Source organism: Kogia breviceps, chromosome 2 (genome assembly GCF_026419965.1).
Source record: "Kogia breviceps isolate mKogBre1 chromosome 2, mKogBre1 haplotype 1, whole genome shotgun sequence".
In the NCBI taxonomy this organism is placed as follows: Eukaryota; Metazoa; Chordata; class Mammalia; order Artiodactyla; family Physeteridae; genus Kogia; species Kogia breviceps.
In genome coordinates this window covers 136,122,408-136,147,714 of record NC_081311.1, presented here as the reverse complement: position 1 = coordinate 136,147,714, position 25,307 = coordinate 136,122,408, and the positions used below count along the sequence as shown (strand labels likewise).

The 25,307-nt window shown below is 36.3% G+C and overlaps 1 protein-coding gene and 1 long non-coding RNA gene across 2 annotated transcripts in view; one reads left to right on the top strand and one right to left on the bottom strand.

Moving 5' to 3' along the window:
• LOC136793597 (uncharacterized) overlaps window positions 1-25,307 on the bottom strand; it is a 94,249-nt gene that overhangs the window by 3,213 nt on the left and 65,729 nt on the right. Inside the window, exons 3-9 of the long non-coding RNA XR_010839126.1 lie at window positions 24,440-24,622; window positions 13,098-13,249; window positions 11,961-12,120; window positions 7,420-7,495; window positions 6,740-6,902; window positions 4,032-4,277; window positions 2,169-2,298 (exon numbers count right to left, since the gene is read on the bottom strand). This is a non-coding gene — a long non-coding RNA (uncharacterized lncRNA). The remainder of the gene's footprint in view (window positions 1-2,168; window positions 2,299-4,031; window positions 4,278-6,739; window positions 6,903-7,419; window positions 7,496-11,960; window positions 12,121-13,097; window positions 13,250-24,439; window positions 24,623-25,307) is intronic.
• SCN9A (sodium voltage-gated channel alpha subunit 9) overlaps window positions 1-25,307 on the top strand; it is a 147,464-nt gene that overhangs the window by 76,182 nt on the left and 45,975 nt on the right. The window contains exons 10-17 of the mRNA XM_059052237.2: window positions 346-552; window positions 2,196-2,483; window positions 4,247-4,618; window positions 7,375-7,504; window positions 8,706-8,944; window positions 10,961-11,134; window positions 11,869-12,225; window positions 14,968-15,444. Coding sequence (XP_058908220.1) covers window positions 346-552; window positions 2,196-2,483; window positions 4,247-4,618; window positions 7,375-7,504; window positions 8,706-8,944; window positions 10,961-11,134; window positions 11,869-12,225; window positions 14,968-15,444 — 2,244 coding nt within the window. The remainder of the gene's footprint in view (window positions 1-345; window positions 553-2,195; window positions 2,484-4,246; window positions 4,619-7,374; window positions 7,505-8,705; window positions 8,945-10,960; window positions 11,135-11,868; window positions 12,226-14,967; window positions 15,445-25,307) is intronic.

Sequence of the window (25,307 nt, the reverse complement as noted above, 5' to 3'; positions counted from 1 at the left end):
ATCTAGTCCTATAATTTGAAAATGAGTAAAACAGATAGTTTTTGAATAATTTTCAGATTAGGGGAGAGAAAATCCAGGGTTATTATTATGCTTACTAATAGTCAAGAATCATACTTAATTTCGGTACAAGCTTAATTAATTGCTATATCTTTTGTACTGAAAAAGTGTGTATTTTTTAATACTGATTGTTTTCGATGAAGATACAATTTTATTCCTTTATATTTTTGATAACATGAGAGTATACAGAACTGTACAATTTACATACCTAATATGCCATTCAAGTTGAAATGATTTACCAAAAAAACCATTTGTGTTATTAAAATAATAATTTCCATTTTTCCCTAGACACTGCGTGCTGCTGGGAAAACCTACATGATCTTCTTTGTTGTGGTGATTTTCCTGGGATCCTTTTATCTAATAAACTTGATCCTGGCTGTGGTTGCCATGGCCTATGAAGAACAGAACCAGGCAAACATCGAAGAAGCTAGGCAGAAAGAGTTAGAATTTCAACAGATGTTAGATCGACTTAAAAAAGAGCAAGAGGAAGCTGAGGTATTGTTATTTAAAATTTAAAATTTAAAATGATTTAAAATTCTTCCTAGAAGTAGAAAAGCAGCGGAAACAGCAGAAGCCCCGTGGCCTATGCTCAGCCTTCCCCGGGGAGATTTTCCTTCCTGGTTTCCTTTCATTTTTATAAATGAAAACTGAATTTTCATTCTGGTGTGGTCAAAGGAAGCAATTCTGGATTGAGTTAGAACTGACATCTGCCCCATTCCATCTTCCCTCGTAATCAGCTCACTCCAGCACAGAGAATGTTCTAAACTCTTCCTCCTAAACCTGTTAACCCACAGCTCCTCTGTGTGTATGGCATTATGCAAAGTCCCAGAAAGTATATGATGTATTTCCCCAGAGTAACAATTGTACACAAATGTTTAGGGAAAATTATTTGATGTTAAAGTTAGATACTCTGTGGGGTAGAAAGCAAAATGTTCATCAGTTTTGGTTAGTGTTGCAAGGATTTTAAGATAACGTGTGAGATGTTAAGAAAATCATACTTATGACTGTGGCCACTTCAGGTTAAGTCACAAATTCTTGAGGATTTCTCCTTACTCCTCCCTCCAAAGGGGTACTTCAGTGGAAAAGTTTGAGGAGGCTTGGTACTAAGAGAAGCAAAATTTCAACTATTCCACACGTGTTTCATGGTTTGACCTAGCAAATCTCTTCTAGCAATCTAACCTATTTGGGGGAGGGTAGTAATCTGTGATGCAGAGAAACTTTGAAGCAGAAAGATGTTCAGGGCAGTATTTTAGTAATATTAAAAATCAGAAAGCATTTAAATTTCCAAAAATTAGAACATGGCTAAGAGGACTATGATATGTTTGTGTTGTGGAGTATTATTCGGCCATAAAATGATGTGTTTTAAGAAAATTATGACAGGAAAAGGTGTTAATATAACAATATATTAAGTTGTAGAATACAAAATAGAATATAGGATACAAACAATTTAAAAATTATATATATAAATAGTGGAAGAAATGTTAACACCAATTATTGCTGGGATGTAGGTTTTTGACTGATTTTTGTTTTTTATTTATAATATCTTCATTTTCCAAATTTTTACAAGGATTGTTTTATTTTAATAATAAAAATTTAATTTTTATAAAAGGGGTAGCACTAGACTATCCCAGGAATTTCCTAGAGAACCCCTAAAAGGCTCTTTCATTTTCTTGAGATATTGTTCTGTAATTATTTTATTTGCAAATAATTCATTCTTCATTAAAGTATAGCTGTACCTGAACTTATTGACAATATTGAGTTAATTACCCGAACAAGATATACAAATGAATTATCATATGGTTTATGTGTTTTATGACCCAGAATTACCTAAAATTGAAACTTTTACATATACAATTTAAAATTCCACATATACTACTTAAATTGCTTTACTATATAGTAATAGTATGTAATAGTTTAATTCCAAGGCACTGTATGGCTTTATTACAATGCAAGAAAAGCAATAAACATAATTTTGTAAGCTCTCTATTCAGAATGCAAGGAAAACGACATTACTTCCCTTACAAGGGACGTGATTACGTGAACAGTGTAATTGAATTTGTAGTAAACAGGTGCCCCATAATAGGGTTTCCCAGACTTTGGAAATGACTCACTGTGTGTGTGACCTCTTGGTGCAACAGGCAATAGCAATGGCAGCAGCTGAATATACAAGCATTGAGAGAAGCCGGATAATGGGCCTCTCCGAGAGTTCTTCCGAAACATCCAAATTGAGCTCTAAAAGTGCTAAAGAAAGAAGAAACAGAAGAAAGAAAAAGAATGAAAAGAAACTCTCCATTGGGGAAGAAAAGGGAGATGATGAGAAATTGTCCAATTCGGAATCCGAGGAGAGCATCAGGAGAAAAAGTTTCCATCTTGGTGTTGAAGGTCATAGGCGAGCATGTGAAAAGAGATTGTCTACCCCTAACCAGGTACCACTGACACCGTCACATGCATATCACCAGAGGTGGCATCATAGAGCAAAGTGTTCTATCTGAGGGAAGGGACCTCAGGAGAGGAGTGAGTTGTTGTTGTAGCCATTGACTACAGAACAAGACCCACATCTTGTCAATGCCATGGACTGGCTTTACCTCAGTCCTACCTTTCTCAACCTTCATGTACCCTCAGTCCCCCATGATTGTTTACTCTATATTTTCATTTCTTTATTACTTGTTACACATGGTTTCCTCTAAGTGGGGTGATTTTCTTCCTTGTTTTCCTCCTGACATAGGACCACCCATTCTTTACCCATTAGCTTAGGTGCCACCCATCCACAAAGATTCCTCTGTCCTCTGGACTCTTCCCAATCTGCTCTTCAGTTACCCACTCAGAATTCCTGTCCTTTTTATCTACGTCATCATTTAAAATTTCTATCTTCTACTACTTAAGTCTGTAAGACCCTTCCAGATGTATACAAAAATAAAAGTCCCTGTCTTCAAAGATTTCATAATCTGGTTGGGGAGACAGAACTTGAATACATGTGCTATCAATAAAAAGAAATATGACAGGAGCAGTCCAAGCTAGTTTTAAGGTAACGATCCTGTCATACCCATTTTCCATTATTCACTATGCCTACCACCTTGTCCTGTACGTAGCAAGCACTAATGTTTATTCAATTAGATACTTCCGAAGAATATGGAGTTTGGTTTATACACATGGTTTATCTTGGACATGAGTCATATAAATGGGACTTTCTTCCCCTCTTTTGTACTGGGCACCTTCTTTTCCAAGTTCTAATATTTTATGACTTTGTAAACCCACTAGTATTCAATTCAAAGGTCTTTTTAAAAAATTATTTATTTATTTATTTGGTTGTGCTGGGTCTTAGTTGCGGCTCGCCGGCTCTGTAGTTGTGGCATGTGAACTCTTAGTTGCGGCATGCATGTGGGATCTAGCTCCCTGACCAGGGATCGAACTCACATCCCCTGCATTGAAAGGAGGATTCTTTTTTTTTTTTTTTTTTTTGTGGTACGCGAGCCTCTCACTGTTGTGACCTCTCCGGTTGCAGAGCACAGGCTCCGGACGCGCAGGCTCAGTGGCCATGGCTCACGGGCCCAGCCGCTCCACTGCATGTGGGATCCTCCCGGACCGGGGCACGAACCCATGTCCCCTGCATCAGCAGGCGGATTCTCAATCACTGCGCCACCAGGGAAGCCCGAAAGGAGGATTCTTAACCACAGGACCACCAGGGAAGTCCCAAAAGGTCTTTCTTAACACACCTTAGCCAAGCCCTCAACATGCAGGATAGAGTTGCAAGCAATGGAACGCAAAGATACATACAGCATGGTCTTGGGCCTCAAGAAAGTTTCAATACTTATGGAATGTATGGGTTGATATATGAAAAGCTCAATAACGGGCATCAATACCAAATTCTTTCTTTAAGTGATATGTTCTGTATAGCAACATGAATGGTACAGAATGAATGGAGTGATCTCTCTAGGCCAGAACTGTAGAGAGCAGTACAGTAACAAATAATGTACCTGGTCCCGAAAGGATGACCTTTTCCAGTCTTGTCATTCCTTATTTGGAAGAATTTGTCTTTTCGCTGAATTTCTTTGTTTTTAAATATGTTTCTTTTAAACCTGTACAGAGCCACCTACCCTCAGGCCAGTGGTCTCAGTGGAAGTTATGGGAAGTGAACTTCTGTTTTGGGGTGCTTCAGCAGATACGTGTCATCTCTTTATTTTTTCTGCAGTCACCACTCAGCATTCATGGCTCCTCGTTTTCTGCAAGGCGAAGCAGCAGAACAAGTCTTTTTAGTTTCAAAGGTCGAGGAAGAGATATTGGATCTGAGACCGAATTTGCTGACGATGAGCGTAGCATCTTCGGAGACAACGAGAGCAGGAGGGGCTCACTGTTCGTGCCCCACAGACCTCGGGAGCGGCGCAGCAGTAATATCAGCCAAGCCAGTAGGTCCCCCCCAGTGCTGCCGGTGAGCAGGAAGATGCACTGCGCCGTGGACTGCAATGGTGTGGTCTCCTTGGTGGATGGACCCTCAGCCCTCATGCTCCCCAATGGACAGCTTCTGCCAGAGGTGATAATAGATAAGGCAACTTCTGATGACAGTGTAAGGACATTTTAAATAGCTCAGGCATGGCTCAGCCGTTACTCTTGCATCCATTAGTCTCTCTGCTGGAGGGGCCCTCTCTCCGGTCCTGTGAATGCCTCTGCATCTTGCAATACTCTTTAAGTTAGAAACACACCTTTAACTGATTAACGTACTCCTCATACTATTGTTGTAGGTATCTAATTCCAAGATATTTAAAACCCCATTTTTGAAAAAATGTACTTATCTACTGTTAGTGTACTTGATTATGAATCATCCCCTTAGAAAACAATTTATAAAAGATCTATATATCAGCACAAAAATGCATTGATATTGCTGATCTTATGAGTTGATAATAGGTCCCATGTCTCTAAGGAAGTTTGGATTATTTGTCACCTACTGCTATTTTTTCAAGTCACTACTTAATATATACATTATTGCAAGGATCTTATTTGAGTTGTTAATAATTAATAATAGTAATAATAATAGCAGACATTAGTATTTACAGCAGCACTATGAGGTGATATATTATTATCCCTGTTTTACAAATGGGGAAACTGAGGCACGGGGAAATAAAGCAGTTTGTGCAAGGTCACTCAGCTAATAAATGGTAGTCCTAAAGTTCAAACAGAGACCCTCTATTTCAAAGCTTGTGCTTTTAACCACCATACTTTCTCTCCAATGTGTGGTAGGCTTCTTGGAAATAATTTAGAAAAACTTTTTTCCCATACATAAATGAAACTTACTGTTTTCATTAAGAAACAACAAAACTCTTATCTGGAATCTATGAATAACAACATAATATCCAAAACACATACAGAAATGCAAACATATATATATATAAAGACAAAAACAAAACACCTTTCCAAAACAACAATTTCAAGAGTTTAGGGGTCATTGAGTGGTTTGAGAAAAGGGTGTGATTAGGCTTGAAAGTCTTTCTGGTTTATGGAGTATCTAGGTAACCTCTTAAGGCCTCTCACTGTGTTACACTGCATTACTCAGTATCAGCAAGGCTTTGACTTCGAACTTGGGCTACCTATTCATAAATTCATAGTTGCAGACAATGTAGTATTTCAAGTGAAAATAAAGTTCCATCAAAGCCATGGCCACACACATATTTTCGTTTGGTTTGAAAGAATGCATGTGCTTTTAGGTCACCTGTGACCTCTGTGTTTGCACGATACAGCTTCAGCCCTCTGTCAAGGTATTTTTCCTTATCAAACGAGCATGTTAAATTTCCGTAGAATCAGATACTTGTTGTGTTTTGCTTTTCAACAATGTGTATTACCTGTAAAAGATTATATAATGTGTATCAGATTTGGAGATTATTTCCTATTTTTAAATGAAATGTTTCATTTAATACTTTATTTTTACCCACAGAAAAATCAGTAGCACTCTAAATCCTGAAACTAAAACTACAAAACTTGAGGAATTAGTGGATACTTTAAGATTCAATAGAAATGCAAAACATAATAGTGTGGAATAATGTGCAGTTTAGATGAAAAAATTGCATGAGAAATAATATAAACTTGACACCTGAGACTTGTCTACATGGAGGACAAATTATTTAATCAACACTGCTGATTGTTTGACTGGGGGAAAAAGAAATCTCTACTTCTGGAAAGTCAGTAAATTAGAGAGTATATCAGAGAAAACATGGTTATAGAAAGATTTCTATATAAAGCCACCTGCAGATATGTGTGTGTGTCTTTGCACATACACATACATGCATACATACACACATACACATACTTTTGCCTGTTTGTCAATGTTTTAATATATACACAAATATAACTATATCTGAACAACTGTACAACTTTACAACTCTAGATCTGTATATCTATATATATGTAGAATGGTGTGTGTGTTTGTGTGTATACACACGTACATACATACCACACACAACTAGATGATAAATGTAGACTTGTATAGTTGTTTGTATGTATATATATGTGTGTGAGCATGTGTGTGTGTGTGTGTATTGTTGGCCTGCACTGAACTGGCATAGTGTTTTAACTTTGAATTAGTTGCTAAGATTTAGAAATAAGACATCTTCACATAAAAATGGGTATAATACCTGGTAAGACTGAGCTCATATTCCTGCATAGCAGCAATCCTTTAGAGCTGGAGAGTGCTCACCTCTTTTAGATGGAGCTTATATTCTCCATTTTGCTACAGTTTCCATCAGTCTTAATTGTCCTTTTCCAACTGAGCCATTTAACGTCATAGCCTCAGAGCAGTTCATGAGATCTTCCTTGGCAGTGAGAAACAATCATTACAGTTGCCTCTGTTATTGCTGAACCTTAACAAAGAATAATTACAGAAATTTAACTTAACCTAGAAATCTAGGTTCTACCCTTTTACGCACACGCCACTTACAACAATTGTTTAGCTGTTTACACGTAGGATTCTTACATAGTAAAACTATCTGAATAAATTGAAAACCTTGAAAGATAGACAATGATAGTGAATTTAACAATGAAAGCAGCTCATTTTATTTTTTATTTCCTAAGTACTAATTCATTTAATACTCATAGCAAGACTATAAGGCAAGTGCTATAATTATCCCCATTTTACCAATAATGAAATGGAGACAGAGAGGTTAAGTAACTCTCCTATGATACACAGCCTGCAAGTAGCAGAGCCATGATTCAAATCAACAATCTAGACTCTACTTTTAATTACTCACTACAACTATGTGAGCAAGATTTTATTTTCTACCTACAATTTATTAGAATTCCATTCTTAAAACTGTAATTAATCTTTTTTTTCAGGGAACAAACAATCAAATACACAAGAAAAGACGTTCCAGTTCTTACCTCCTTTCTGAGGATATGTTGAATGATCCCAATCTCAGACAAAGGGCAATGAGTAGGGCAAGCATATTAACAAACACTGTAGAAGGTACGGAATAATATTCTCTTTACCATACAGATTTTTAACAAAATTCAGGTAAGTCCTAGTCAGCCTTAAATAGATATAGCAAGTTCTTAGAAAGAATTCAAAGAATATAAAATGGTTATAAACAATGGTAAGGCTAACCAATGGATACTAAAGGAATTGTCTTTATGTGCTTAAAAAGTGGATAAAGTTATTTGTGATTAAAGACAGGCTTTGGGCAATATGCCTTTCAAAGATAGATAGCTTTATGGTACTAAATGAAGAAAGGGAGGTTAACACAGGCCTGTGTGGTTCTCTCACTATGTATTCTTCGAAACTTTACCTAGCCTCTTGGAATTGATCTTCTTTCTAAAATGTGAGAAAATAATACAAACTTCCAGGTATTTATAAATTGCTGCCTCTGAGCACCTTCTATAAAATTGTAAAATAGTAATATGTGACATGACATCTGTTAAGATTGTGCTCCAAAGGAATTAGAGAAAGCAGTTCAGAGAATATTATGTGAATAGTAGTGGTCGGTCAAAGGGTGGCAATTTAAAAAATGTGTTGGCTCCCACCTTGTCTCCCCACAATGTGCCCCAGGTCTTGCCTTCTCCACGGGCTACCACCTCATCCCCTGACATACCCATGATGGGCCCAGACAAAGTTTTCACCCACCTCCTAAATTTATGATGAGAACTAAATGGGCTAATGATGTTTAGTGCCTATTGCATGAGTCACTCTATAAATTATTTCCAGTCTCTTGGTTCTGGGATTGTTTTCACCTGTGAACTAACAAGAGCTTTTCCTGGAGAGAGTAGAGGTGTGTTATTGTTGTAATGGGTTAAGGACACAGGGGAAAGTATGTATACTGGTATACACACATTTATCTTAAAAATATACATATCTCCATTAAGAAGACATCAATTCTCTTGTTTACTGTCATATGTTAAGTATATGTTTCTCTCAGAGATATCCATATCTGTTCTCATTCATTAATTTCACTGCCTTCTCCTTATGGTTGATCTAGTAAATGAACGTGTGATATAAGATTTTTATGTAACATGCTATGCTTTCATAGAAACAGTACTGTTAAATTTGCAAAGTCTAAACAGAAGACTTGTTTCAGTGTTAAAGTATACTGCTGATTTGTATCTGGTGAGGAATAAAAAGTATACAATACGCAAATGATTGACTTGGTGTTCCCTGTTGTTTTTTCTCCCAGAACTCGAGGAGTCCAGACAAAAATGTCCACCCTGGTGGTACAGATTTGCACACACATTCTTGATCTGGAATTGCTCTCCATATTGGATAAAATTCAAACAACTTATCTATTTTATTGTAATGGATCCTTTTGTAGATCTTGCTATTACCATTTGCATAGTTTTAAACACACTGTTCATGGCTATGGAACATCACCCAATGACTGATGAATTCAAAAATGTGCTCACTGTGGGAAATTTGGTAAGTCTCTTAATGTGGGTTATGTTCCCAGAGCTGCTCTCTTTGTTTGTCATGATTGTCATTTCTTTTTTTGAAGTCAGATGGATATTTAGCTAGATAATTAGGCATCTCCAGAATTCACAATATGAATCATTGTACAGTCAAGTTTCTAGTGATAGTTACTATTTTTAAATAATTTTGCAGTAATATTGAGGCCTATAAATAACAATACTGTTTCCATAACGAGTCACATCTTGGGAGTTGATAGTGTGTACTGTTTTTCTGCTGGCATGTCTCTTAGCAGCAACACTTTGAAAATTTGATACTTCCTTACCCATTTTATAGTTACACTGCAGCTTCCTTGTGAGTACATACCCTACATGTTTTCAGAAAAGCTATGGATACTTTGTTTTGACATAATAGGTAAAGAATCTAGACCTTTGGAGGCCCAAAGTCCTGAGTTTGAATCCTGGTTTTGCCTCTTACTGGTTATATGACCTTGGGAAAATGTTTTAATATCTATAATCTTTAATTTTCTCATTTATGTAATTATAATACTTTATAAAATAATAATTCTTTAATACAATGATAATATTTTATATATCATATTATTGAGAGGAATAAACACTTTCTACTTATCATCCTGGAATATAGTAAGTACTCAACAAATCAAACCTATTGTCATCATCACCATCATGTTTTCAATGAATCAGCAGAAACAAGCCTTAAGAACAAGAATATTTAGAAACCAGAATGATTAAACTGGACACAGAAGACATAAGGGCAGACTAGAAGGATTCTAGTAGGAAAGTTGATGCTCTTTAATTTGCAGTGTTGATCACACTCAAGTAAATTAATGCCTTATGGCAAATAGAAAGTGCTAGTTTCCAACAATCTGCATGAACCAGGCAGAAGTACTATTTCACAGCCAAAAGGTCCCAACTTATGACTCTTCATAAATCATGAAAAACTCTGGATGTCTTCACAAATGTCTGTATAAGATAATTTTACTTTTGCCGTGGTCTCAAACCAATTGATCTTTGAAGTCAAAGAGTGTTTCTGAGTTGATCGTCTCTCCAAAATTTCTTATGAATATTCCCAGTCAGGATGTTTAAAACTTATGTGCTCTAAGTTAGCATTTTTCTTTCTTTCTATTCCTCACTGGAAAAAGGCAGGACCATCTAGTTTCTAATTGTTGGTAGAGGTACAGATCATGAAAATCAGTACCTTCTTACTGAGTTGACTGTATCACTTTGAATCCAAAAAAGACTCACCATGTTTCTTGTCCATAACTACAATCCCAAGTCTGGGTGCTCCTTGCTAGTCTTCTTGATGCTGCATTGTTTTAAAAATGACTCACCCAGTTATAGAGCTAACTATTTCCCTTTGAACCTTCTTTGCTCAGTTTCTTTGAATCACATCGTACCCGAATGATTCATAAGTCTTTCACTGTTGCGTTTTTAAATGAGTCCTTTGACGCCATGTCATGAATTAATGATGTTTTGTGATGCACTTTTGTGTCAAAGCTTTGGAAGTCTTACTTTAGCTGCTACTGTATCAATTAAATACTTTTTCCTTACTGATAAATCTTTAAAGAATGAGTCAACTTGTTCCTTATTACCCTAAGAGTAGTCAGACCAGAAAAAAAGACTGGCTCAAAATTTTTGTATGTCTGTTTCTTTTATATTATCTTCCAGAATAACTTGTTGACCCACAAAACTTGTTTTGCAAAGATTGCCTGTGTTAATTTTCAAACGTTTTATTTATCTGAAATTTTAGTATGCTTTTCTATGATGCTATCTAAAAGTGATGAGAGCTGATAGGTGAGTTAGAGCTTCATAACCCTTGGTTGCTTGTATTAGAGCTATAGGACTAGTGATACTTGGTTTGTAGGATTAAATGAAATAATAATATGTTTATAAAGTATCTAGCACATTGTCTGAAACACAGTAAATGCTAAACATATAGTCATTATTATCGTTAGCTTGATTCCATACCTTCTAATAATACTAGAAAAATATTATATTTTTCATGTAGGTCTTTACTGGCATCTTTGCAGCTGAAATGGTTTTAAAACTAATTGCCATGGATCCATATGAGTACTTCCAAGTAGGATGGAATATTTTTGACAGTATTATTGTGACTTTAAGCTTAGTGGAGCTTTTTCTAGCAGATGTGGAAGGATTGTCAGTTCTACGATCATTCAGACTGGTAAATATAGACCAACCTTACCATTATGTTCTATATATAAAGGGGTGTTTCTTTGGTTTTCCATTATTATTATTTAAAACATTTGGAAAGACAGGATTAGGTCTCAATATCTAGTAAAATAAAGCCCATTCAGTAACATGCACTTAGAGCTCAAAATCACAGAGATATCTTAATTTTAGGATCTTAAAGACATATTCAGTTGCATGCTAGTATAATGGTAGGGCAATGACTTATATCGCAATAAGCTTATGGTTTATAGAATTTCAACCATTATAATATGTTCATTACTTTGTGGATTTGATAATTAAAGATTATACCCTCAAAATTGTTCTCTGATATCAAAAATATTAAAAAGTAAAGACTTTCTAATGCTTTTTTCCTGTAACATGTTAGGCTTTCTCCCTATGTCAGCATGGAAATAATTATGAAAGTATCAGAAAATAGAATTAAGGATAAATTTTCAATTTAAAGGATATAATATCTGATAGAGGTTCTATAACAATCCTGAACTAAAATTACAGTTCCTTCAAAATTTGTGTGGTAATTATATGGTGGCAAGTATAACAAAATAACAGGAATATTGAGAGTAGATGAAAATGAAAAGTAGAAATAATCGATTTTAGCTAGGTAATAATGACAATGTTTTAGAACTAAATTTTGGAACAAAATTCAAGATTGGAAACATTGAGAACTTTTTCATAAAACTTAATATTAAGCTTTGTGTTTACTTTTAGCTCCGAGTTTTCAAGTTGGCAAAATCTTGGCCAACACTGAACATGCTGATCAAGATCATTGGTAACTCAGTGGGGGCTCTAGGTAACCTCACCTTGGTGTTGGCCATCATCGTCTTCATTTTTGCCGTGGTCGGCATGCAGCTCTTTGGTAAGAGCTACAAAGAATGTGTCTGTAAGATCAATGAAGACTGCACACTCCCACGCTGGCACATGAATGACTTCTTCCACTCCTTCCTGATTGTGTTCCGAGTGCTGTGTGGAGAGTGGATAGAGACCATGTGGGACTGCATGGAGGTCGCCGGTCAAGCCATGTGCCTTATTGTTTACATGATGGTCATGGTCATTGGAAACCTGGTGGTATGTAATCTGATGTTCATACATTTAAAATTCTCCATAGAAAATTGTTACATGATGATATGATCAGTTATTTTTATAATTATAGGATTAATTAGATCTAAAACTGTTAATTATAATGGAATATTGACTATTGTAATTCAGTGAAGAACAGAAAAGAAAATGAAATATTGTCTACATTTCTGTGCCAGATAACCTATATTTATATTTTTCACAATATTTATTTTAATGGAAAGTTTTCTATTTTATTCTTTCATTTTGATAGTGATGTCATATGAATTACATCTGTGGTTTTCATGTCTCTTAAGGGTTGATTCAAATGTGAAGCTACACTAGTAAATAGAATGATTAAATTAACAAAAATGAAGTTATAATGGAACAAGGCAAATGGAAGGACTAGTCCTGCTCTGTTAAAGTCACATATAAGACTAGCACCTGTAACAAGTATCAGCAAACAATATGGCCCATGGGCCAAATCCCACACACTGCTTGTTTTTGGATGGACCTGCAAAACTGAAACGTTTTTTACATTTTTAAATTGTTAAAAAAAATATAAAGAAAAATATTTTTTGGCACATGGAAATTATATGAAATTCACATTTCATTTTCCATAAGCAAAATTTATTGAAACACCGACATGCTCATTCATTTACATATTGTCTTTGGCTGTCTTACTCTACACAAACAGGTCTGAGTAGTCTCCATAGAGATTCTTTGTCCTACAAAACCTAAATAATTTATTATCGGGCCATTTTACAGAAAATGTTTGCCCACCACTGCTCCGTAGCATCTCTTTTACAAGTGATCTGCTTCTCCATTAGTGTTTTCCTAGCTTGTACGCCTTCACTGTTTGTTTCCTTCTTTCTTATACGTACCTGTTGGTAGGAATTTTCAAGCTTAGAGGCAGGAGATAATTGGGATAAGATGCTCTTCAATGACTCAATTCAATTTTCAAAGCCACCATGTTGGTTTGGTTTAGTTGGTCAACCTAGCATCAAACTCTTCATCAGGTATCCCAGGAGGTTGTCTGTGATAATAGCCATATAGTTAGTACCTTCACTTCCCACTGGCTTGAAAATAAGTTGCTCATTTTTTTTGTCCTTGCAGCCCCCATGCCAACTTGAAGCTTGCTAAGAGAGTAGACTTAAATGTTCTCACCACAAAAAAATAATGGTAATTATGAGACATGATGGAGGTATTCCCTAATATATAAGGGTATTAAATCAACATGTTGTACACTTTAAACTTACACATGTTGTATGACAATTATCTCTCAGTAAAGCTGGAAAAATGAAATCTAATTAAAAATTGAAGGAAAAAAAGAAATCTGTTAACATTTGCATTGATTAGGGAGACTAAAGGGTAAAATGAGCCCTTGGCTTCCCATCAACATTCCTATTAAAACATACACATAAACAAACATGCATTTCATAGTGAAATATATTTTTCATTGACAATAAAAACCAAAATGAAAATAACCAATTCAGAATTCCTTAATGATTAATCAAATTGTTTTCTCAGCTTTTCTCTTTCCCCTCCCTCTCAGATTCTTCTCTTAAACACACAGACATTTTTAACTTGTGCTTTTCTACTTACATTTCTGAGAAATTGTTTTAGGTGTGACCAAAATCAGGGGTGACTCCCTTTTCCTCAGTTTGGTCTAATTTTGATTGTTTAAATATGAGGTAGATGTTTTTGGCCATGAAGAGACTTGAATGAAAGTTTATTTCAATTATCTTTTTGTTTTTTATATAAAACACTTTTAAAATATGATTTACATATTTTTAGCCCTCTGTAAGAATTCTTTTTTTTTTTTTTTTCTTTCCACAATGTTCAGTTCACCTGGACCCTTACCTCCAGGACGAAAAACAGAAATAGTTTGCACACAAACAGAACTTTGCCTCAAGTCGGAGTTGTCTTGACCTGGAGTTGTCCGGGGCGAAAATGATTGGCAGTGAAGCCACCCAATCATAATGCCATTGTCTCATTTGAATTGGGTTCAATGGGCAGGTCTTTTTCTTTGCTTCAAAAGCTTCATTAAGGGACTTCCCTGGCAGTCCAATGGTTAGGACTCCATGCTTCCACTTCACGGGGCGTGGGTTTGATCCCTGGCCAGGGAACTAAGATCCCGCATGCCACACAACGCAACCAAAAAAAAAAAGCCTCATTAAGTTGCAAGTTGGCAAAATTCTCAGACAAAATATTTTATTACAGGAGCTTTGCAAGTATTATGTGTTCCCTTTGTTGTAATAAGTGACATTTATCTCCTGGGAAAAGTGAACACAGATCTTGGCTTAAGTTACCTTCAGCACAATAGACACTAGTCACAATTTTCTTGTTCTGCTTGTTTCTCACAGGTAACAAATATCAATTAAAGGTAATGTTAGAAGAGCTGTTTAGACCCATAAAAGGGAATTTGGACAAGGGATTCCTGCTGTAGAAAGGAACTTAGGAATGACATCATGGTAATGGTGAGGGAGCATTCTCTTTGCTCCTCATGCTAGCCCTTTAAGGGTATGGCTGACCTCTGCTCTCCAGAGTTCCCAGAAGCTCAGACATGGAGAGACTGATGAGGACTCTAGCTTCTCCTCTACACCTATCATATGTTCTTATCTATGGGTGAAGAAGTGCAGGGCTCTTCATTGCTGGTTTGGATTTTGGCCTGTATTTCAGAAAACTGCACTTATTTTCGTTTTTATTTCCTGTCTCCCTTTTTCTCCACACCCTATCCCTACCCTGACATAGGTCCTCAACTTATTTCTTGCTTTATTATTGAGCTCATTTAGTTCAGACAATCTTACAGCAATTGAAGAAGACACTGATGCAAACAACCTCCAGACTGCAGTGGTTAGAATTAAGAAGGGAATAAATTATGTGAAACAAACCTTACATGAATTTATTCTAAAAGCATTTTCCACAAAGCCAAAGATTTCCAAAGAGATAAGACGAACAGAAGATCTAAATTTTAAGAAGGAAAACTACATCTCTAACCACACACTTGCTGAAATGAGCAAGGATCACAATTTTCACAAAGAAAAAGATAAAACCATTGGTTTTGGAAACAGCATGGACAAATACTTGGTGGAAGAAAGTGAATGTCAATCATTTATTCATAATCCCAGCCTCACAGTGACAGTGCCAATTGCACCTGGGGAATCTGATTTGGAAATTATGAATACTGAGGAACTTAGCAGTGATTCAGATAGTGAATACAGCAAAGGGGTAAGATTGTTTTATACACATTTTGTTTCATGTTATTAACTAGTATGAAATGAGTTAAAATTTCAGATTTTTGCTGTCCTAAGTTTATTCTAATATTGCATACTAATGAGTAGCTTGTGTGTGTGTGAATTTATACTGTAGCTTCCTGAAGGTTCATACGGTAAGGTTTTACTTACTGGTTCATCATAACTGATATAATCCATTTAGCGAAATTTGAAAGCGCCAGGTATCTTTAAGTCTTCCCTTCCTTTATTCCCTGTTTGTTATCAATCGTAAAGTCATATACCATCTCCTTTCACAGTGTCTGTTGAATCCACAGCTCCTGTTCATCACCTTTGCCTTTGCCCTCTCTACTTCTTGCTGAAACCATTCCACGTGGATTCCCCACTGGTGTCTCTGCCTCCATTTTCCATCTACTCTAATCCACTTGTTTGATTAATTTTACTAGGTTCAATCCTAATCATACTTCTCCTTTGAAGTATCCTTGATCCCCAACGTAGATTTGAATTGTGGACCATACATAAAGGCTTCACACCATGGCCCCAGCCAGCTGACCAGCTGTCTCTCCTGGGCTTGCTAGGGCTCCTGTGCCTGAACCAACCTAGTTTTCTTCTGGGCCACATACACTCACAACCTGCATGATTTTGCTTGGGGTTTCCTTCTTCAGTGAAAATCCTAAACACATACTTCAAGACATAGCCCTCAGCTTCCTCCTGTGTAAAATTATTAGCCCTTACAGCATAGGGTTAGGTGAGGGTTAAATGAATTAACACATGTAGAATGCTTAGAACAGTACTCAGAGTGCTCAAAAATGGTAGCTGTTGCATCATTCCTACTTTCTCTTCAAACAGATATGATCTCATTTTGAACCCCACATAATTTTATGCCTTTTCCTAGATTTATTATTTAGCCTTGTATCTTAATTTTTTTGAGAAATTATTGTATGCATCAAATGGTACTGTAAACTCATTGAAAATGGGAAACTTTTATTAAAACTTTTTTTGTATCCTCCTTCCCCACACCTGGCTGCATATATTCAAAGCATTATTGAGCTGTATTTTTATTAATATGGAATATAATAATCATAAGTCAGTTTTATCACAAAGGATTTTTTATGGCATCTCTTTAAAGTTTTAAGATATCACTTTAAAATATTTTTCCTTTCTTTAGGTCATATTTGAAAGTATTTGACAGGTATTTCCCAAACATCTTCTATCTTCTTAACCTTATATTAAGACCTATCCTCCATGAATTTATAGTGGATTTTGGAACAAAGATACACAGCTCTGTGTGTGTGTATGTGTGTGTGTTTGTGTGTGTGCACACGATACGACCAGTACTAGGTGCAGAGTAAATGCTCAATACTTATTGAATGAATAGATGATTAAATAAATTATGAATATATATATTTTAAGTAGCCAAAAAAATTATTTCCAAGATCACAAAGTAAGGAATAAAATATTTTATTTTTTATTTTAAAACTCTTTACATGGAAGAAGTAATCCAAAATTCAAAAGATGTGGTTGTTTTGGCTTGAAGGTGGAAAATTAGATTTCACATACCCCACTCAGGAACAGTAATCTGGGTCTAGTCTCATGTGCAAATGAAAACTAATTCAATTACCCATTTTTCTGCCTACAAAGATTAGAGTTGTAAAACCCTAACTGCCTGGCAGACTTTCTGAATAAGCTTGAGATTCTGGGTGTTAAAGCACTTTGGTAGCTTGATTGAGTTTACCAAATACTGCTTTCATCTTAATATTTGGGAGGAATCATTTCTTACCTGGTTGTTTTTTCTTTGCTCAAAGCCTGTGGCTATCCCTACATGGATCTCCTTAGTCGCTGGCAAAAATATGTTGAATTATAACATTGTAAGGGGACTATGATAGACCTGCCCCATTTAGCACCTCATTTCCTAACTGAGAAAGCCATTAAGAGGAAGCAACTTTATCTATAGTTATAAAGCTGGTTCAAGGCAGAGCCAAGACAAGAATCCCAGTCTTGTTATTCAGAAGTCTACCTTCCTTCTCCTGTCTTTGTCTATTTCAGGGATAAAACCCACATTCCTATTGGGGTTAATACCCAGTTTGTCTCCCCCGGGATACTGAGACATGCTTCTGAAGAATTTACATACCCTGTAGTATCCAGAGGAAGTTTGTGATGTCATAGTATCCAGCAGTCTTTTATAATTAATGATTTAGTCTATAAACTATTTGGTTACTGAAATAGACTATTTTAACCATCCATAAAATTACTCTGCCACCTAGCCTATAAATCCTTCCTAAAAAGCATGAAATTTAGTGCATTTAAACTGTTAACCAAAGACCATTTGATGGTAACATTTTAATATTCTTAATTATCATTGGGTTTTTTATGACATTATAGTCATAACTACATGAGAAAAAATACACTTTTTCTATTTCATATATGTGGTTTACATGGTATAATATTCAGGAGCTTGAGACTACCTCATAGGTTATAATAAGGAATACATAAGCTAGTCTCTTTAAATCATTTAGCACAGTATTTGAGTTGGTAAGCCCTAAAAAAGTGTTAGGTATTTGTGTTTATTATTGAATTCATCATCATTATTAGTCTCTAAAAGTTCAGATTTTAAATTATGGATTTTGAAAGTTTATCCTTCTTCATAAGACATTTTCCATGGCATTTCTCAAAATGTATCATCTTGAGTACATTCAAACCTACTTGACTATATACTGGACTTGAGAAGTAATGAAATTTCAAGCTCTACAGGAAATTTGTTAGATAATATTAAGCTGTTGCCAACTGTGACACCCTGTGTCTAGAGCCTTTCTCTCCAGTATCTTGAGATTTAAATGTTCCTAGTTATGACTTGTTGGTTTTTTTTTTTTTTTTTTGCGGTATGCGGGCCTCTCACTGTTGTGGCCTCTCCCGTTGCGGAGCACAGGCTCCGGACGCACAGGCTCAGCGGCCATGGCTCACGGGCTTAGTTGCTCCGCGGCATGTGGGATCCTCCCGGACCAGGGTACGAACCCGTGTCTCCTGCATCGGCAGGCGGATTCTCAACCACTGCGCCACCAGGGAAGCCCCTGACTTGTTGGTTTTATTTTTCAATTTGGACCACTAAAAAAATGCAGATTTCCTTATTCACCTAAAGTGTTTCTAACGCCCTTCCAGGCTAACCTGCCTGCTCTAATTCCCCTAATCTTCAGCTCTTACTTGAGTTTCCAATTTTTTAACTCCTATGTAACTTTCTTATTTTTCATGCCTCAGATATCTTTGAAATAATGATTCCATGTTCTTGATGAACCTTGCCCAAAGAGGCAAATCATGATTATCCAATGGAAAAGAATGCCCAATTGAATATATGTAAGTTATTTAAGTCTTAAGCACTACCTTGGAGTATGATGAAGAATGCATCCTCTGGAGATAGACTACTTGCCTTAGATCCTGTATTTAATATTTGCTAATAACTTCATGATTTTGAACAATTTTAAAAAACCTGTTTTTTTTCTAGTTTACTTGTATGCAACATAGAATTGTAATAAAGATTGAATGATTTAGATAAACAAGTGGCTGTTGGAAAATAAGTGCCCAATTAACAATTATCATGGGTATGATTAGTAGTCATGTACACACTGTAAGTAGCTATTTGCTACAAGTTAAATTTTAGTGTGTAAAGACAAACATAGGAGCTTGTTACAAATGCCTGTTCTGGTCTATATCCTCCAAACTCTCTCTTCCTGAGTCTGGATGCAACCTCAGAATCCTTACCAGCAGGGTTCCCAGGGGCCACTGTGCTGGATTGAGTTTGCATAGGAAATGAACCTAAATTCATCCCTGGTTTATTTTGATGCAGGTTTCTGAGAAATCATTTTCTTTATTCAGGGGCTGGGGTATTTTCCACTTTTACCTGTTTAAGAATCTGCATTTTGAACAGGGGGAAAGAATATCTTTGACCTTTGACAGCTTTCCCTCTTTCCCTTTCCCCATCCAAGAAAACAAATCCACCCTCTCTTTCATGTCCTAGTATACTTTTTTTCCCATTGTATTTTATGGAGACTTTCTGTCCTCTTCTATTGTTAGCTCTCATATAGGCAGGTTTCTGTGTTCTGATAGACAGTTAGATATACACTCCAGATTGAAGTCAGAATATTTTGTAATCAAACACCTTACCAGCAAATGACCAAAGAGATGAGTTCAAATAAGGTGTTGAGTAAAGTATCTTAAAGAGTTTTGAGGTAATAATTGGCAATAGAGCATCAGCATTTCTCAGAAGATAGAGTCTGTCTCAGAATCGAGAAAGATATACTGTCATCTCAAGGGGACCCATGAGAGTAAGACTCCTGTCACTGCTTCTCAGAATACACTCTAAACTGATGGCCTCTCTCAGAATCAGCCTCCACCTGAGGCAGCCCTTTAAGCCCTAGGCAAACATTAACACACTGCAGATTTTCACCATTAACAATGAATTGCTTCATTATTATGAGCCTCAAATGAAGCATGAAACGCATCCATTCATTCAATAGATATCTATTGAGATCTACTATGCTCCAGGCACTGTGCTAACAGCTGCTTAGAGAAAAAAAAAAATTTTTTTTTTCACACAGCTGCAGTAATTCAATGTGATTGGTATCTGGCTTAACTAAATTCTTAAGAAGTGTAGTTTTTTTTCTTTTTTAAATCATGCCAAATCTCAAAATTGAAAGTTCTAAAAAACTAAATTAATAAATTGTTTTAAATGGAGAGCTCTTTCTTGGAGAGTTAGAGACCCTTTGTTTTCAGTTATTACAGATTACTTATTTCTTTGCTTTAAAGATTTAAAAAAGAGCCATTTTACAGAATTGTGACGTTGATTTGAAAGTGTATGTAAATTTGGGGGAAAAACGTTAAATTTATCCAGTTTACTTCTCCAAATATTTTAAAACATAGCAGCCTCATGTAATTTTGGAGTGGTTAAACTCTGACAGGTTTCAGAGAAGCTACTAGCTGTGAATCTAATACCCCAAATCTTCTTTACTGCTCTTTTGACAAATGTATCTATTATCAAGGCTGGCTTAAGTGAATTTGCTCCTGTTGTGTATTCAGCAGAAAGGAAAACATCCTGTGTAAAATTTTCTGCACAGAAAGATCCCCTATTCATTCCTCCTCCAGTCAAATACAGAAACTTTACTCAGCTTTACTCAGTAGTTCTTTAGTGTTTTGAAACATTGTCTCCAAGTTGTGATGGAGCTAGCTGAGGTCCTTGAAGAAAGGAAACCAATGAAACCTTCAAATTTTACATAATTAAACTTCTCACCTTCAACAGAGTGTCATTTAAAACACTGCAAACACAGTTATGCAAAATTTTTTTCTTAAAGGAAACAAAGTCCCTTCACTTTGATCATTGTGAGAGAAAAAAATTGTGAAGGAATACATGAGTACATATTCAGTAAACTGTGGCTATTCATTTTTTCAACTCACATTTCCTAAGCACCTGTTTTTTGCCTTATGCCTGCTGGACACTAGAAAGATGTCATCGGTGTACTCATTTCCTCAGTAGACATAGGCTCAGGGTCTTCTTGCTCTCTGGCACTGTCTTAAGTGATAAAGAGTGAAGCAAGGTCCCTGCCTTTGAGGAGAAACACGTATGGAAATCAGAAATTATAATTAAACATATAAAAAAGAATTAAAACAGATTTTTAGAAAAATTGAAGCAGGATAAAGATATGGTTAATAATCTTGAAAATAAACTGGAATACTTCAGAGTAGAGATGGCACTTGACGCGAATTTCATGGTAAAAAGAGAATTCATCAGGAAACATAGAATGAAAGAGAGGGAGCGGGAGGAGAGGGGGAGGAAAGGAGGGAGACAGAGATGGAGAGAGACAGAGACACCCTTCTGGTAGATGTAATGGGTCCAGCATGTGGAAGCATCCAGATGCACAAAAGCCCATTAAATACACATGAGGTTGACCTGCTGGAAAGTAGTAAGTGACAGAGGTAAATTGGAGCCAGATAGTAAATGCCTTGACTACCATGGGCAAGAGATTGAAATAGGTTTCTTTTTATTTAACAGAAAGAGGAAACTTTGTCTTGTTTTGTTATACTTTGTTGTTAGCAAACCTCTACTTTTAAAGAAAGTTTGGGTGGGAGTGTAATAAAGGGAAGAGGATGAAAGGCTATTGCAGCCATCCGAAGCACACTTGATGAGGGCTCAATCTAAGGGAGTGATGGTGGTGTGTGGGAAAATGGTAAGACACTGCAAGTTAAAAAATAAGGGCTCAGGGTCTGGATATGTGAGTTGTGAGCTGTTTCATAGGGTATATTCATTTCCTGTGGCTGTCATAACAGAGTATCACAAACTTGGGACTTTATACAACAGAACTGTATTCTTAGATAGTTCTAGAGGCTGTAAGTCTGACATGGAAGTGTAGGCAGGGCCATGCTCTCTGCAGGCTCTAGAGAGGATCCTACCTCGCTTTTTCCTAGCTTCTGGTGGTGGCACTTCATCCTTGGCCTCCCATGTGTATCAGCTGCAACACTCTGATCTTTGCTTCTGTTGTCGCATGGAGTTCTCCCTATCTGTCTCTGTCTTTTCATTTTATAAAGACACTAATGATGTTAGATTAGGGCCCACCCTAGTGAATTCCTCTCAATTTGACTACATCTGCAAAGACCCTATTTCCACATAAGGTCATATTCAGAGGTACCAGGCATTAGGACTTCAACATATCTTTTTTGGGAGATACAAATGAATGCATAATCAAAAGTTTTGGCTTAGACGACTGGATGGATATTGATGCTATTAAAAATATACGGGGTGGGGGGAGGGAAGAAAACTTGGGGGGTAAGATAGAGACAGAGTTTAATTGGGGGACATCTTGATTGTGAGCTATGTGCAGGATAGCTAAGTGGTGGTGAGCAGTAGGTATTTGGAGGTTTTAAGAAGATAAGTCAGAGTTGTAGACAGGTTGGAATTTTGTATGTGAATTTTGAGGTCAGGTTCCCTGGGAAACCAACTCTGAGTAGTGTTCTCAGGTTCAGCACCTAACACCTGTAAGAAGTGAGGGAAGCGAGATGATTGCACAGAGGGAGAAGCTGAAATGCTCTGCAGTTGCAGCAGAGGCCTCAGCTGACCCTGTAGGCACCTCTGGCACTGGAATGACCCTTTGGAGTAGTCCCAAGTCAAAGCAAGGGGTCAGGACTTTGTGTGCTCCACACCAGTCCGTCACTGGATACAGGCTCTCCCTCCATTCTTCCAGGCCAGGGGAGGGGATGTAACCATGAGTAAGGCAGCTTCCTTCTGTATTTCAATTCCCAGAGAGGGGCTTAGCTGTGAGCCTTCAGCTGCCAACACTCCTAACAGGTGGAAGAATGAGTGGCTTGTCTGAAAGGGGGACTGGGGCAGTGCACCACAGCATCCACTGCAGTACAGGGACCGCAGAAAGGAAGAGGACAGGTGATCAACTCAGCACTTGAGAAGTGGACACGAGAAAGCACCGAAGAGACCAAGGAAAAAATGTATACATTAGCCACTTTCATATAAGCTCTATAACTTTCTTCCTTAAAACAACCCAGGAAAGTGGATAATATGAATCTATATTTACAGATGACTAAGATGCTAAAAGATTAAGAAATGATGCTGGTTAGTCACTGATGTTTCTAGGGGTCTTTTAAAATTTGAGCTCCAAGCTTTAACCACCATAATACGTATCTTAGAAAGACAAGAGAGTGGATAGGAATATAATTATTTTCTGTTATATCTCTGTAATGTTGCAATTCAGGATCAGATTTTCTGTTCTAATGGTGTTGTGCATTTGCTGATTCGTGTTCAGTGTCTAATCCTCCTTAATGTTAATTTATTAGCTTATAGTTTACTTTGATAATATAACAGAGCAGAGCAAAGTACAGCCCATAAGAGAATAATAAACCAGTCCATTGAGGATGTATTAAGTAAGGGATTATATCAGGTCGTGGCGCCTAACCTAGACCCTAAAGGATGGAGATCATTTCATTGTGTGAATGTGGTGGAGAAGGAAATCCCAGGCAGAGGAACAAACATTCATGTTGTTCATCTGATTCACTCATTCATTTATCCATCCACCTATTCATCTATTCATTATTCAATTTTTGAAAGCCATCATCTTTGGAGAAACTTAAATGTGCTTACTTGTTATTAAATTCATTCCTTTTATTGATTTTATAAAAAGTTGTTTAAATATTTGTAGTCATCAAGGTTAAATATTTTATTTATTTTTAATATACGGTGGTTTTAATTACATTGTTATTAGGTCTGTCTCTCCTTAGATTTTTTATAAAGTTTTTTCCACAAAGAGGCAGTTGCAGGCAGTTTAGATTTCTTCTCTTTACTGCATTTTAGAAAATATAATAATCTTCTCCAGAAATGCATTTGATTTGGGGATTAGTTTCAATTATACCTTTGGGGGAAGCTGACATTTGATCCTATCTTTCATGCGTAGATTCTTGCAAAAACAAAACAAAGTACCCCTACAGAATTTTACTTAGATAATTTCTTTTTTGCAGATTGGTTCCAAACTATTTGAAATTATTTTCATCTTTATTGGATTTGTTCTTTTGTCTGTAAAAACAGTGAAATTTTGGTCTGACATTTAAATCAATGTTTCTTAATTTTTATATTTTGATAAATTTGAAAACATTCCTTTCCTGTAATGCTGTTTGAAATGTCAAACTTAAAAGTAAATCAAGAAATGCTAATTTTAGAATATGCTTCAAAAACCACATACTCTCAACTCTCACCTCACTCCAATATTGAGGATCACTTATTTTAAAATGTTTGTTATGAAGAGCAAGCAGAATGCAAAAGATTGCCGTCGCACGTTATATCAATAGTGTTTAAATTCATCTCTTAAATAACAGAACTATATAACTGTTTAGTTCATTATTTCTAAACCTATGTTGAATGATATTTAATCTTATTACTGTGTTTCAAATATATTGCTTTGCATTGAGCATATAGCATGCATTGTCAAATATAACTAATTTCTACTTACAGGTATGTGACTTTAAACATTTCAAATCAGTTGATTAAACTGTTCCATCATGCTGCATTTACAGACTTCAGTACCTGACCTTCTTACTTCTCACAGGGGTAAAAACAAACTGGATCCATCAAGGATGCAGCTCTGTGCTTTTAACCAGGCACAGACATATGTGACCACTTTTACACAGGTTACCTAAAAAAAAAAATCATACATATGTATATGATATTTTTTTTCAGTGTCATGCATGCTGTTCAGCTACAAAATCTCTCTGCCTGACCCATTGCAAGAAAGTTAAAACATATACAATTTTTCCATAGATAAATTGACATCACAGCATGTCACTGGGGCAATTCCATCGTTTTTTGTTACTCTCTTGCTTAATTCCTTGATACATCTCTCATGTCCTTAGGTGATTTCAAGTGCATGATCTATAAATTTTATTGGCTGGATTATAAAAGTTATTATGTAACAGAAGCCACTGAAGCAGCATTTAATTTAAAAACCTCTATCAACTTCCCCTCCTAATTTAAGCTATACAGTTGACCCTTGAACAACAGGGGTTTGAACTGCGTGGTTCCACTAATACTGGGATTTTTTCAGTAGTAAAGAATACAGTACTACATGATCTGTGGTTGGTTGAATCCACAGATGTGGAACAGAGGATGCAGAGGAACAGTGGGTGCAGAGGGCTGACTACGAGTTATAATCAGTTTTTAGACCTCACGGAGGGTCATGCCCTGACCCCCATGATGTTCAAGGGTCACCTGTATATGTATAGATGTATGTCATACTAAATTGTTAGGTTTATTGCAATGAGAGTAGAGTTTTAATATTCTCACCATAATAACAACAAGGAAATGGTAATTACGTGAGGTGA